Source organism: Pelodiscus sinensis, chromosome 10 (assembly GCF_049634645.1).
Source record: "Pelodiscus sinensis isolate JC-2024 chromosome 10, ASM4963464v1, whole genome shotgun sequence".
NCBI lineage: Eukaryota > Metazoa > Chordata > Testudines > Trionychidae > Pelodiscus > Pelodiscus sinensis.
In genome coordinates this window covers 33,098,980-33,114,696 of record NC_134720.1, presented here as the reverse complement: position 1 = coordinate 33,114,696, position 15,717 = coordinate 33,098,980, and the positions used below count along the sequence as shown (strand labels likewise).

Below are 15,717 nucleotides of genomic sequence, written 5' to 3'. Positions count from 1 at the left end.
AGGGGTTGGGTGGAGAGGGTGCATTCAGAAAAGTTCTTCATGAGTTCCCATAAAGAAGGACTAGAGGACACCAAAGGAAAGGAATGGGTAGCAGGCTTCAAACTAGTAAGAGAAAGTTGTTGTTCACAAAGCAAATAGTTAACCTGCGGAACTCCTTGCTGCAGGAGGCTGTGAAGGCTACAACTAGAACAGAGTTGAAAGGGAAGTGAGATCAAGTCATGGAGGTTGGGTCCATGGAGTAGTCTTAGCCAGAGGGTAGGAGTGGTGTCCCTGCCCAAAGTTTGTGGAAGGCTGGAGAGGGATGGCATGAGACAAATGGCTTGGTCACTGTCTTCGGTCCATCCCCTCCAGGGTCCCTAGGGTTGGCCGCTGTCGGCAGACAGGCTACTGGGCTAGATAGACCTTTGGTCTGACCCAGGACGGCCATTGTAAGCTCAGGGCTCAGGGTCGGGGGTCTCAGTGGACCCCCTTGATTTTCATGCATACCTGCTCCTGGGTGGCCAGGCTGGCAGCTCTCCTGCCCTAGACGGCCACTTTCCTGTGCCTAGTGCGGAGATCGTGGACGAGGTCCACGATCTCCGCACTAGCCCAGGAAGGTGCCTGCCTCTTGCGGTCCAGGGCAAGCTCCCGGGAGCCGCCAGCCTGGTCCCGGGAAGAGGGGGTGGGCTGGGGGACATCGGGTGGGTGGCTCGAGCCGTGCCAGGTGCAGGGTCTGCTGGCTGCGTGCTGGCAGGCTTGCATCTGGCACGCGCACCGTAGCCAGCCCGTGCCCCTTTAAGGGGTCCGGGGCCGGGAAGGGGGCATAGAGTTTCCCTGGTGTTGTTGGCCAGAGTGGCCACCAGGGAAACCTGGGGAGGGCTAGCCTCCCACTAGTTCGAATTAAGGGGCTACACACCCCTTAATTCGAACTAGCTAGTTCGAACTAGGCTTAATCCTCGTAAAATGAGGTTTACCTAGTTCGAACTAAGCGCTCCGCTAGTTCGATTCAAATTCGAACTAGCGGAGCGCTAGTGTAGCGCCTATTAAAGTTACACGTTAGTTCGAACTAATTTGTAGTGTAGACATACCCTCAGAGATGGTGAGTGGGCTGACTTTGAAGAGGGCATTGAATGACTCTCTGATATATATGTTGTTTGGAAGGCTGAGGAGGGAGGCTGGATTTGAATTATGCTCTCTTGTTGGTTTTGAAGTTTTGTTTAGGTGCTGGAGGCAGTTCTGTGGAATTAGAGAGGTTGGGAGGAGAGGGTGAGAAACTGGATAGTAATCCCCTCTGTATCCCATTTAGGCTGTTCTGACTCTGGATTACATTACATTGAGGCAGGTTGCTAAGAGGCTGAGAGTAGCCTTTTTCAAAGAGGCAAAGGGCAAACCAGCAAAATTCACTGTGAAATATTCACTGGGACTGTCCCCCCAGAAGTGCTCAAGAGTGGAGGGTACTTGCAAGTTATGCCAGAGGCATGAGCATATGTACAGTGACCAGATGTCCCATTTTTAAAGGGACTGCCCTATATTAAAGCCCTCCTGCAAGTGTCCCAACTTTTTCTTTAAAATAGGCTAACTGTTCTAACTCCTCTCATCAGTACTGGTGGGTCCTGCTGCAGGCTGGATCCCCACTCGCCAGGTATCCAGTGGCCAACAATGCGGAGGGGGGGAGGGGGTATGCAGAGGTAGTGGTGATGCAAAGCTGCAGTGCGCAGTTGGGATGTGCTGGCTCCCCACGCATAGAATCATAGGACTGGAAGGGACCTCAAGAGGTCATCGAGTCCAGCCCCCCCGCCCTCAAGGCAGGACCAAGCTCCGTCTACACCATCCCTGACAGATGTCTATCTAACCTGTTCTTAAATATCTCCAGAGAGGGAGATTCCACCACCTCCCTTGGCAATTTATTCCAATATTTGACCACCCTGACAGGAATTTTTTCCTAATGTCCAATCTAAACCTCCCCTGCTGCACTTTAAGCCCATTAGTCCTTGTCCTGTCCTCAGAAACCAAGAGGAACAAATTTTCTCCTTCCTCCTTGTGACACCCTTTTAGATATTTGAAAACCGCTATCATGTCCCCCCTTAATCTTCTTTTTTCAAAACTAAACAAGCCCAGTTCATGAAGCCTGGCTTCATAGGTCATGTTCTCTAGACCTTTAATCATTCTTGTCGCTCTTCTCTGTACCCTTTCCAATTTCTCCACATCTTTCTTGAAATGTGGCGCCCAGAACTGGACACAGTACTCCAGCTGAGGCCTAACTAGTGCAGAGTAGAGCGGCAGAATGACTTCACGATTTTTGCTTACAATACACCTGTTGATACAACCTAGAATCATATTTGCTTTTTTTGCAACAGCATCACACTGTTGACTCATATTCAACTTGTGGTCCACTATGACCCCTAGATCCCTTTCTGCCATGCTCCTTCCTAGACAGTCGCTTCCCATCTTGTATGTATGGAACTGATTGTTCCTTCCTAAGTGGAGCACTTTGCATTTCTCTTTATTAAACCTCATCCTGTTTACCTCTGACCATTTCTCTAACTTGCTACGGTCATTTTGAATTACGTCCCTATCCTCCAAAGAAGTCGCAACCCCACCCAGTTTGGTATCATCTGCAAACTTAATAAGTGTACTGTCTATCCAAATATCTACATCATTGATGAAGATATTGAACAGTACGGGTCCCAAAACAGACCCTTGAGGAACTCCGCTTGTTATCCCTTTCCAGCAGGATTTAGAACCGTTAACAACAACTCTCTGACTACGGTTATCCAGCCAATTATGCACCCACCTTATCGTGGCCCTATCTAAGTTATCTTTGCCTAGTTTATCAATAAGAATATCGTGCGAGACCTTATCAAATGCCTTACTAAAGTCTAGGTATATGACATCCACCGCTTCTCCCTTATCCACAAGGCTCGTTATCTTATCAAAGAATATTGACACCCATGGAGCCACCTCCGCCTTCTCCCCCCACTGACTCTCATGGAGGCAGCAGGGACGGGGGACAGGCAGAGGCCAGTGCATGGTGGGAGCCGTCTTAAAAGCCAGCTTCCCACGAGTACTGCCTCCACCTGCCTCCTCACCCCATCCTATTGCCTCTCTATCAGAGGCAGCAGAATGGGGAGGCTGCCGCGGAGCAGCCTCTGTCTGCAGCAGGCCCAGGCTTGCCACAGAGGCTGCTCCATGGGATACCAGCACAGCCTCTGTCCCTGAGGAGCTTGGGCCCCCCACAGATAGGAGCTGCTGCCACTTCAGTTGTGGCCTCTGCATCAGATGCAGCAGTGTGGGATGGCAGGCAGGGGGATCCCCAGGAGTGGAGCTGGGAGTGCACTGTCCGGCAGCCCCACCCTGGGGACTATTGAATGCTCGTGTAACTGCTAACATTTTATGCAGTTACACAGATATTCAATTACACAGTATCTAACATCCCTAATTTTGCCTGTCCCTGACTTAGCCATTCCTGCCCATACTGTAGCCAGGGGACAGAAAGTGGCTAGGTTATGTCAGTGGCCAGCAGCAATCTGGAGGTGTGGGCTGCCTTTCAACAATGTGCGGGAAGGAAGGGACAAGCTACTTCCAGCTACAGAGAATGGGTTGGGAGGGATGAGCTCTGCAAAGACATGGCCCCTTCACCACCACTCCCCATAGCTGGAGGCCTTTCTTAATTTGGAGCACATTCTCCTACTGGTGAATGTTATCAAGTCTAAGCAACAGACACCCCTTGGGTTTTTTAACATCTGTTTTACCCATCATCCCCTGAGACAGAGAAATACAAGGTGTATCTTGGAAGAAGTTTCTCTTTCCAAGAAGGTTTATTCTATAAAGTCATTTTTAAAATGCCTAAACGACAAAGCAGATGAGAAGCTCTGCTAGGGGAATGACCCTGCAATCCCTGTTAATCAGAGTTAAAATCTGATAGACTACAAATATTGTTAGAAGAAATTGACTGTCACAGTTGATCAATGCCATTAAATAGACTCTCATCAAAGTACTAGATGTTTCAGTCAGATACATGTGCTACTGCTGTTCCCTCTGGCTGCTGAGTACAGATAACAACAGAAGGAAGCTGCAGTGTAACTAGTGGTGATTTTTATTTCATTGTCTTGCCTCTTTTTTTCCCCCTTCCTTCTTTTTCAGGTACTACCTGTTTGATTGCGTTGCTGTCAGATAAAGAACTTACAGTGGCCAACGTTGGTGATTCACGGGGAGTCTTGTGTGATAAAGATGGGAATGCTATCCCTTTGTCACATGATCACAAACCCTATCAACTGAAGGAGAGAAAGAGGATTAAAAGAGCTGGTAAGATTATAGACTTATCTTTTCAGTTTTAACGCATTGTTTAATATTTTATTCTGTAAATAATACACAATTATTTTTTTCACATGTGATGCATGCTCCTGAAAGGTGCCAAGTTGATGGTCTTGGAGAGTGATGTTTCCATGGTATAGAATATTAGCTTTTATAAAGCACTTTTCACCCATTGATTTCAAAGTGCACATAGGAAAACAGAGGCATAGAGAGTAAATAATTTGTTCAGGGTTTCTCCATGCAACATAACACCCTCAGATACAAGCGTCCACCTCTAAGAATGAGGGCAATTGAGTCTGCATATCCTATTCAAACCTCTCTACGGGTATGTCTATACTACCCCCCTAGTTCAAACTAGGGGGGTAGTGTAGACATACCCTACCTCTGCTAAAGCTACTATCAAGGATACCAGTTGGAAATGAGATCTCAGAACTTAACACTTGTTGATAAGAATTTGAGTTCAGAACCACAGTCATGAAAGGTTTAGGAAGATGCTTCATGTTTAGTGAGTGGTATTAGGTATGTATTCTGAGGCCAAGAATTTCACAAGACTGAAGAATTGGATATTTGTATGGATAAGAATATCCAGTTACACTAGTTAATCATAGAATCGAATCATAGGACATAAAAGGACCTTGAGAGGTCTTCTAGTCCAGTCCCCAGCACTCAAGGCAGGGCTAAGTACTAAATGGTCTTCAGGTTGGACCTCCTTGGTCCAGCACCCTCGGGACCTGACCAATCCCAAGTGAGGGATTTTGTAAGACTAGGGCCCACCCCTGTCACCAGCACTCCCAGCCATGGCCTCGCTGCCAGCCTCCCAGCTGGCTTCCCCCTGCTGCCAGCCCCTCCACATGCAGGACTCCTGGCCCCACTGTGGCAGCCCTGCCACTGGCACTCAAAGCCCCAATGCCGGGCTGCATTCCCACAGGACAGCCTCCCACTGGGATCCAATTGCACCGCTGGGCAAAAGCCCTTCTTGGGCTTCAGCCTCACTGGGCAGCCTCACTGCCTCCCAGCCTCACCAGGCAGCTCCGCCGGGCAGCAGAAAGGCTGCCAGGCTCTTTGCTGCACCACAGGGCAGCCCCACCTCTGGATTCCTTACCCCGCCACCAGACAGCCCTGCGGTCAGGCTCCCGGCCCCACAGGGCTGCCGCACTGCCTCCCAGTCCTGCCGGGCAGCTGAGCTGCTTGGCAGCAGTGAGGCTACCAGGCTCCTGGTTATGCTGCTGGGCTGTTTTGCTGCTTGGTGCCAGCCCTGATGCTCCCCACCCTACAGTGTCTGCACCAGGCAGAAGCCCTACTGGTGGGCTCCTGGTTTTGTTGCCACAGGGCAGCCCCACTACTGGAAGCCACTGTTCCCACTGTAGGACTCCACTGGGGCTCTGGTCCTGGGACATCCATGGTCCTACCAGACCAGAGACGTTGCTGGACCAGAGAGTCCCAGTTAAGAGGTTCAGCCTGTATTGGAATGGAGATAAAACTATGTGCTTGAGGGTTTAAACCAATCTACAGTATTAGGATTCAAATGAGATCTTCATAGGGTCAGATTATCTCATCTCTGCCTATTGCAGGGTTTCTCCCAATCCCATGCTCTGGGCACCCCTAAACTTCTGTGAGTGGACAACAGGGAATAGATCATTCCATTAGTGCCCTGTTCAGTTGATTCCCTCTGTGATGAGTGGGAGGGGCATTACCCTTTTCTGGACATCCCAACCATTCAGTTAACTAAATTGTCTGTAAAGTTAAACCCAGAGACAGGGGATTTCCTGAAAGTGTTGGCAGGAAAGCCAATGGGAAAAGTGTGTGAAATTTGAGTTGAAGCAGTGATCTGCCTGCTTTGGTCTTTTGTGTGGTGGGGAGAGCAAGAGCTGGGAGAGAGGAGTTAAGACAGGAACAAGGCATGGAATTTCTAGCAATATCCATTAGGGATGTTAAAAATTGTGTAATAGGCCTCCTTTCCTGTAATACCTAGTAACCAAATATGCTTTACCAAGTATGTTTCTTTGTTTTGTTAATAAAATCACCGTTTATAAGACTGTGATCTGATACCTTTGTCTTAGGAGGTTCTATTTGCATGTGTTTGAGACTGAAAGGTCAGCTATTAGGAATTAGTTTGTTTTCAAGCTCTTTCCTGAGGGAGGGTTAAAGAGCTTGGGAATACCCCACAGGAAGAAATTCTCAAGTGCATCTTTCTGAGTTCTCAAAGGGTTTTGTATTTGAGGGGTTGCAGCTTACCACAAAGCTCAGGAAATCTGTGACCTTGGGGAGATTTTTAGCAAAAGCCTATAGTGGCAGGCTATTTTAAAGTCTCTTGTGTGCTCTCACCTTCTGCACTCTAAGTGCCAGATTGGGAAACAGCATTGAAACCCTCTGAAATGTTTGGAGCTGGCCACCATTAGAAGAGAGGATACTGGGCTAGAGGGATCATTGGTCTTTTTCTGACATGTCTGGTGCTAGCCATTGTCAGACACGCTATCCTGAACCAAATGGACCATAGATCTGATCCAGTATGGCAATTCCTCTGTTCCTGTGCATCTGTAGTTCATTGTCTCGAGGCAATAAAAGCTTGCAGATGCTCCTTATAATTTTACAGTCTCTTGAGCATTCATGAAGACACATTGGACATGCTTGTTTTAAACCATGGTAACTCTTTCTTGGAACTGCTCATCCCTCACCTAAGAAGCTTGGATAAACAAGTTTCAAGACAGAAATTTGCTAGTGGAAAAGTGCCTTCTGCATCCTTGTTATCCATTCCTCTTATATTTGTCTTGAGATATTGTGACCATCTGTGTATGACAGAAACATCTTCTTAGAGGTGTAGTAGTTTAGGACAGCAATACAGTAAATTCAGGATTCACTGATGTGGCATCCTGACAGGTCTCCTGCTCTGTCGGTGATGATAAACGTTCAGTTGCATGTGTTTTCATATGCTCCCTCACTATATTATGCCAGCTCTGCACAGGTAGCTAGCATAATAGACTTAACAAGGCCCTCAAAGACCACAGACTCAGATAAGATATGAAGGCACCCAAGTCAGATTTATTGTCAAACAAAATACATGAATATATGCCGGTTGCCAAATAGCCTCCAAGTCCCTACATATTTGTACTCGGGACAATGGACATGGCTCAGTCAATAGTATGGATTTCATTATTGCCTCCTACGCTGTCCAAAGAGTTCAGTCAAGGTATCCCAATATTTACAGACAGAAATGAACAATCTGTGATACACTCTGTATGTATCATCTTATGTATGAAGGACACATTTGGTACTTTCCCTTATACTTTCCTTCACAGCATTCACTATCCATTGTTATGCTTTCATTCTTGTTGTTTTAAACTATTTTATTATGTACTCAGCTGGTTGTCCTTGTACTGTCCTGGTGGCATGTATTTACATACTTCATGTGCTTCTATCCATGCTAGCAAGTCTAGTGCCGAGAAACACTGACTTGCAGGCAAACATCTTTTTTTGACACAGCCTGTCTGTTACTTATAGTATAAGTCTTACTTGCTTTGGTTCAAGCACCAGGCCCATGCTTCAGGCTCTTTTTCTTTCTCCTACAAGAGTTTTTTTTATAACAAGAGATGCTGGCATCTCAGCACTTATAAGACCTCCAGTCACAACTGACCCCTTGACATCATTCTATCTCTAGCATTCATGCTGCTAAAATCCATCTTTTCTATCAGCCTTATCGCTTTGTCTTAAAAAAAACCTTCAGAATCTCATTCTGATTAATGTTTGCTCTCAGATATCACACAGCTTATAACAGTGATCATTGTGCTAGTTCAAGGCAACAGTATCTGTATTCAACCTCCGTGGATGTTCAAAGAAATCCACTGTAGGCTCCTGGCTACTCAGCTGTCATCTCTCTTATGTGGAAACCACATCTCTCCCTCCCAGCCAGGGATTTTGTCAGCATGCACAGTTCCTTGCCTACCCTATGATACTCCTAGTAAGCCAGACTGAGTAAATAGGCAAGAATCTGCACTTTATTGTCCCTTGGACAGCTATAAACAGCTTTAATTGCCTTCAGCTACAGGTTACAATACAGCTCTCTTAAGCAAGCACATGTTATTTCTAAAGTAGAGCTCCCCGCAGAATGCGCTGCTGCTGTGGCGCTGCCTCTGATACAGAAGCAGCAATGCAGGGCTCCCCAGGAGTGGGGCCAGTTGCATGCTAGCTGCTGGTCCTGCCCCAGGGGACTATTGAATAGTCGTGTAACCACTAAAAATTCATGTGGTTACATGATTATTCAATTGCACACTATCTAACATCCCTACTTCTCGTCCCTCTTTTTAAAAAGCCCCTAAAAATTTTCCACCACAAAATGGGATTTTAGAATGGCTTCTCATAACACTGTATTTATCGTTCCTTCCCATTCCTGTTTTTCTATAACTACCAGACAATTGCATTCTCCATTCCTTTCATTTTATCATCATGAATGTTAGCTATGGGTTTGTTTTGTTTTTTACCATGTTGCATAGTGTTACCAGGGGCTATAGGGTGGATTTTCAATAGAACTTTCTCTCCTGATACCAGTTTTTCAAGTACTGCCTGTAACTGTGACCTTAGGGAACCAATGAACCGAATTAATATTAAGGTCCTCTTTATCCCCAAATTCCAGTTACAGCAACAATACCTACTGTTAAATACAGGACTCTCAGCAATGGCTGTATCTACTAGAAAAGGAAAATATCTGGTAATGATAAGGGGAATAAGCGGATATTGAGAAGATATTAATGGCAAACCCAGTCTGTTGTAGTGTGTCCTCCACTCAAGTATTGCAATAAAAGAACAGTTTTCATAGACCGTGCCTTCCTTTTCTAATCCCCAGTCTTATTGAAATGACTGTCTGAGCACGCTCATCCTAGAATTTAGGTTTTTCTGACACATTTTCTTTTGGTTCCTTTCACCTTCAGATTTTATTATAATTATCATTGTTGTTATTATTAGTCTTGTGCCTTTTTCTCTGTTATGGTAGGCATACTTGAAACAGATTCCAGTATGGAGCAGAAGCAAGAGCTAGCAAATATGTTTAATAAACTTCAAAACTCTAATGGTTGGTCTTCGTGATTTCTTGTTCCTGTGTTTTTTTGGCTTAGATTATCTCAAGGGGCTTTTCTATGCAAGAATATTGAACTTCTTGATTTATTTTTTTTCATTATCAGAAGAACAGATCTCTTTTGAGAGATGAATGTTCTAGCTCTTCACAACTAAACAAAAAATACTCTTGCCAGCATAATAATTTAATGTGTTTCCTCTCAATTGTATATTGTCTTATATTACTATCATGATTAATACAACTCCTTGCTTTTATAATGGAGACAGTGGTACTAAAGAAACAGATGGCAATCCGTACCTCTGCTAGGTACTTTTACGTATTGATTAGCAGTCCTTGAGATTTTCATATTTACAACAAATATAACATGCATGCAGGGTGCTAATATTATAATTATGAAGCAAGGCCGTAATATACCCCCGCTTTGCTCGATTTTTCAATTAACTGATAACATTTTTATGCCAATACATTTATAATGAATTAAAATGATGATACCAACTTTTAAGAACTGAGCAGTCACAGTCTTATCAAAGGCAGTTACAGAAAGACACAAAATAACTACATCATAATGCTGGATTACAATTTTTACTCATGATATTTTGTCAATAGCAGGCAGTGTTACAATAGGACCCCATGTGTAATACAGGTGTGCAGCTACTTAATCGTATTGTAGGATGAGTTTTCACTTAACTTTTAAGTCCCTACCTCTGGGATGAATGAAACAGCAATTAGAATGTGAAACTTGTATAAGCTGACACAGTAGCTTCTGCCAGAGTCTGAAAACAATAGCCTGAACGGGCCACTGAACCACAGAAAAATCAGTCAGAGGTTGCACACAAATGAGAAGAAAAAATTTGGCCCCTGAGTGAGGAGGAGAAAGACTCTCCCTGCATTCCCCTTACACAGAAGAACATGGGGGGGCTAGACTAGTAGATTTTGTATGCGGCAGCAAGGGGGCTGGAGTGCTAGTACGAGCTTCGCAGTGCTTGGGGAGGGCCTTGAGGACCAGATCCACGCAAGCCAGGAGCCGTGTGCAGCTCCCAAACCGGAGGTTCCCCACCCGTCCTAAACAGTGTCTCAGAAAAAATGTTAACTTTCCTTTGTATCTCAATAGCATGGTAACAGGGCTAAAAGCAGACTTCATCGGACCCTGAGTAATATATGGGGGTGGGGAGAGACTTGGCCTCCAGAAAGTGCGGGGCCTCAGGTGGAAGGAGCAGGGTTAGAGGTGAGCTTGCTCCAGCATTGCCTGGACCACGTTGCACGGGGCTCAGGTGGTGACTTAAAGAGCCTGGGCCTCTGGACTCTGTTGCTGCTGCAGTAGCAGCCCAGAGCTCTGGTCCTTTTAAATCACCAAGCCTGGGGACAATTGCCCCCTTTGTCCTCCCTCCCACCCCCCACTCACCCCTCCTCACCCCCCCCCCCACCCTCCACACATTAACAGGCAACAATTAGGGTTACCAGATGGCTTCAAAAAAAATATTGGACACACTTGATCTCAGATCGGGGGATGGGGGGAGCGGGGCTGGCTGGGAGAGAGTCTGGGGGAGAGGGGCTTGCCAGGGGAGATTGGAGGGGGGAACTGGCCAGCGGGAAGTAGGACTGACTGGGAGGGGGCCAGGGGGCGCAGGGCTGGCCGAGGGAAATTGGTGTGGGGGGAACCAGCCGGCGGGAAGGGGGACTGGCCCGGGCACACACAGATCCCGGGATGCTGCCCCGTGCATGGTCCCGGCAGGGTGCCCAGGCGAGTCCAGCCCCGGAGATTCCATCCCGCCCTGGCCCTGCCCTCTCTTCTCTACTGTGTAGTTGCATACTGCCTGGCTGGTACTCATGCTCACGCAGTCTGAGCGTGTCTACCAGCCAGGTAGTACACAACTGCGTATTGATACTCATGATAATAATAAAACTAACTTAATTAGAAAATACTGGACATTTATATCTCTGGTATTTTCTCAGTTTGTTTCCCAGACAAAAATTTGAAGCACTTTGAAAGTTCAAATTTTGGAGGCTACCTAAAATAAATTAAATCTAATACTGAAGTAAATAACACAAGAGTGATTGGACGGACTAGGGCAGGGAAGAAATATGACTTTTGGGAGTGAGTTACCACATAATGTTGGGGTCTTTGCCACATAGTTTACAACTAATGTATTGCATAAGTCACAGGAACTTGGTCATAACCAAGGCACTCGCACAAGGGAAGAAAGAGGGCTACCCACCCCCTAACCAGTGGAAGGACAGCCTGAACCAGGAGCCTCTCCTGTGGCCCAAACATGACCACGGCCTGGGTGCCTGGCCCCGGAGCAGCCCCCCTGCTGTGGCCGAAGTGGTCAGACCTGGTGCCTGACCCCAGAGAAGCCCCCTTCCATGGCCAGAACATCCCAGATAACCCAGGCATGGAAGAACCACCCAAGCAGTGTGGCCCCTTCACAATGGCCCAAGTAGCCTTCATCCCACCCCCGCCATGGTTGGAGCAGCCTGGATCCAGACCCTCAATGCCCTGGCCTGGCCACAGTGCCCCCCTCAGTCTCCTGAACCCCATCTTCTGCCCTAGTCCCACCCCTAAGCCCACAGTCCCAGACAGAATCTTTGAATCACAAATCTCTGACCCAGGCCTCACCCCTCACCTCTGGGCCCCCAACCAGAGCCTTTGTATCCCAACCATCTGTCCCAAGCCTCAGCCCCCTCCTGCACTCAGAACCCCACTCAGAACTCTTTGTCCCCACCCACGTCACATGAATTTTGTTATGTGAACCTATATAAAGGTGATATGTTGCACTTCACCTTCATATTGCTGCACGTTACAAAATTTATTCCACTCAGGGGTTGGAAAAATTAAAGGGAGCACTGTTAACAACAGATGGTATCAACATCAGCTGTGGGATACATAACCACAATGAAATCCTCCCACTGTTAATTGAGGAGTTAAAGATGTGGACACAAATCTGTTGACAGAGGAAGCAAGTGTAAATATGCATTGACAACTAATTTTTTGGTGACTTCTGTATGTCAGTATTAATTTCCTCGGCAAATTTTGGTAGGGTAGACATATCCTCAGTAGGTGGGCACCATGTCCCATTTTTAAAGGCCTCCTTTATTTAAGGCCTCCTGCAGGTGTCCCAACTTTTTCTTAAAAATTGGCAAATTGTCCCATATTTTCTGTATACCCCCATCATTACTGGAAGGAGGGTCTTCCTACTGGCTGGATCACTGCTGCTGCCACCTGCCCACCAGTGGTGAGTGGGGGCATCCAGTGGCCGACAACGGAGATGGATGTGCAAGGCGGGTGGCAGGGTAAAAATGCAGCATATGGGGCCAGCAGCTCCTTCTGGTGGTCTGTCAGCACAGCACCTGCCATGTGCCTACTCTCGGCAGCAGGGCCCTGCCCCTTGTCCTATTTCTAGATGGCATTGCTGCAGTGATTAGTGAGTACAGGTAGGTGCCAGGTGGTGTCACCTCTGCTGCCCACCCATCAATAGAGTTACCAGGTGTCCGGTAATTGCGTCTTCTGTCCGGTAAAAAAAACAGAAAATACCAGACATGTATAATGTCCAGTATTTTCTGGTTTTCTCGGACGGAAGGCCGGTGGAGACATTTTTCCCCTGCCATGTCTGGCGGGGGAAGCGCAGGAATTTAAAGGCACTTTTTTGCTCAGGATTTTTTGTGAAAGTATCCGGCAGCCCTACCCATCAACCTTTTGTGCTTCCCCTCTCATCCTGTCTTTGCTTTGCCCCTTTAATCCGGCTACCATTCGCAGTTCTGCTGCGCCTCCTTATCCCCTGTGATGAAGCACATCCTATTCCTGGTGTTACACAGAGAACCAGCCTCTGATCCGAGGAGTCAAGCCCTGCATGTGTCAAAGTCTTGCACAGTGAAGCCTCTAAGCTCTAGGCTAAGCTCTGGAGTGGAGGAGAAATTTCAAGCCTGTTCCTACCCTGAACCTGGAGGTTCCACAGCAGCCCCTAGGGCAGAGGCTTAATACCCTCTTCACTCACCCCCAGCTCTGGATCCTGCTCTGTCTCTGTTGAGCCACCTCTCCAGCTGGGTACACTGAAGCCCCTGCAGACAGGCTCCTTCAGCCCTGGTGCAGAATACGTCCTTAGGGCTTCACCCACTCCTGCACATGACTGGAGGACAGGAGGCAGATGGGTTATCTTAGTAGCCAGGAGCAGTCTGTAGGAATTGGCTGCCTTTTGACGCTATGCAGACTGGAAGGGACAAGCTGCTTCCAGTCACATAGGAGCGGGCGGTTGCAGGGGGAAGAGATGAGTTCTGCCAGATCATCCCTTCCCTCTGCCCCATGCACCTCCACAGCACTTAGAAACAGCTCCCACCTGTACAGAGCCAAAAGGCAACTGCTGGCCACATTCTGGTGAGAATTCTGGCAGAAATCTGGGGATGGATCATGTGATCCTGCATTTCTCCTCTCCGCCTCCCTCCCTTCTCCTCCCTCCCCCATGCCTGCCCCTCCACCCACATGTTGCCCCAAGAGGCTGTGTCAAGTACCAGGAGACGAGCATCCATCCTGGGAGCCCAGCCAGATGTAGAGGGCGGAGAGTGACAGATAGGAAGAGTTGGGTTAGACACCCCCCCCATGTGAGAGATGTGTACAGGACTGTGTGTGTCACCCCTCCCTGTTTGAACCATGAAACCTTAAAGATTAGAAGGTAAATTAAAAGAATCTAACTATACGGTATTTATTTTAAACAGGGAGCTCAGTCAACTTAATGTAAATTTGAATGTTTGTATGATCGATTGCCATTGAACCTGTTGGAATCTGAGTAATTTTATCAGGTATGCCATATTCTGTATAAGGGTATATGGTCACCCTAACCCTTAGTGACTGCCATACCATCAAACTGCCCTGGACTGTGTGTGGAATACGCCTCTGATCAGAGACCCAAGTAGAGTTGGTTGTGAAGCATAGAATTAGATGCTTGCCTTGAAAGAACCCCATTTAGGATTGTGAAGAGCCACAAACTGTCACTGATGTAAATACGTGTTATTCACCTTGAACATTATACTCCTTTGAGCTGAGCAGTCTGAAAAGCAAAATTTCATATTTTTGCCAAAATCTGTTTTTCTGAAAATAGAGATTCTTCCTCTTCAGTAAAAGTTAAAGTTGCAAAATATTAGGTTTTAATGAGAATTTTTAATATTTCTGTTTGCGTGATTGAACAAAGAAAACATTAAAAATAGCAAGAAAAAACCCCTTTTGAAATGTATTTTTAATTTATTTTAATTTTAATGTATATTTAATTTATTTTTATAACTCTATGTTATACTTGTGCCATAGAAAAACTTAAGTGGCTGTTTTACAAAGACAGCAAAAAAAATCACTTTGTATCCATCAGTTCTGTCTGTAAACATTAAAATAAGTAGATACAACAAGACTGTTGTAGATACAAGACTGTATTAGATGTCTCCTCTGATAGCAAAGATGTAGGCAATGCATTCCTTGAATTACAGAAATATGGCATGCTCTAAAATTAGCTGTCATGTATTGCAAATTTATGCTTTTTCTATCATCCAAAACCACACAAGACTATAATACATTCTGACTATTTGTTATTTTGTAGTCATTTTTCCCAATTTGTCCTTTTTATCTTTGGCACAAGCAAATAAATGCACTGGCTGCATGTAATTCAGCCAGAGGCCACTCAAAACTGTACCATTTCCAAACCTGTTTGTAAAGGTGTTTTAGATACAGTCTTGAGAAATTCCCCTTGTTAGGAACCATCCGTATCTTAATATTAAGACCCATTTTTTAGAGTTTCCAGTAAGGCGGGCAGGTAGTGAATGATGCACAATTATTTGAGACTTTGGAATAGAATTTTCCTCCATACTTCTTATTCACTTTGCAGACATTCAACAAAAATTATCTGCTCATACTGATGTTCATATAAATTTAGTTTCAGATTTTAACCACAGATCAACTCATCATTAACTGAAATACCATTTCAAGAGGAAGCATAAATAGTTTAAAGGTTATGTCATCCAACTAGGGAACAGGGAAGCATGTGACTTAGGTCACACACACCAAATAATCAATTGTGGATAACATAGTTGCAGTGAACAGTTTGAAAGCAATAAAAGGCTGAAATTTATTTGCAGGGCAAAAAATATAATTTTGAATAGCAGATTTGTAAAAATGAAATTTAATGGTAAATTTTTAATCAAAATGACAGCATTGACCCACTGTGAATTTTTCATACATCTGGAGACCACAGAGAGGACAAAGTGATAATTTTACTGATTTTATTTTCTTCTTTTTTGATGAGGAACTTCTATATCTTTAATACTATTTTAAAGGGAGCAAAAAGTGTTTCAAAATTTGGGACGTAAAATCCTGATTAATCAGT

The 15,717-nt window shown here is 45.7% G+C and overlaps 1 protein-coding gene across 3 annotated transcripts in view; it reads left to right on the top strand.

The window, feature by feature from the left end:
• The window catches only part of PPM1L (protein phosphatase, Mg2+/Mn2+ dependent 1L), a 203,184-nt gene that overhangs the window by 181,045 nt on the left and 6,422 nt on the right, over positions 1 to 15,717 (top strand). For all 3 annotated transcript variants that reach the window (XM_075937852.1, XM_075937853.1, XM_075937854.1), the window contains one exon: positions 4,123 to 4,284. In XM_075937852.1, coding sequence (XP_075793967.1) covers positions 4,123 to 4,284 — 162 coding nt within the window. The remainder of the gene's footprint in view (positions 1 to 4,122; positions 4,285 to 15,717) is intronic.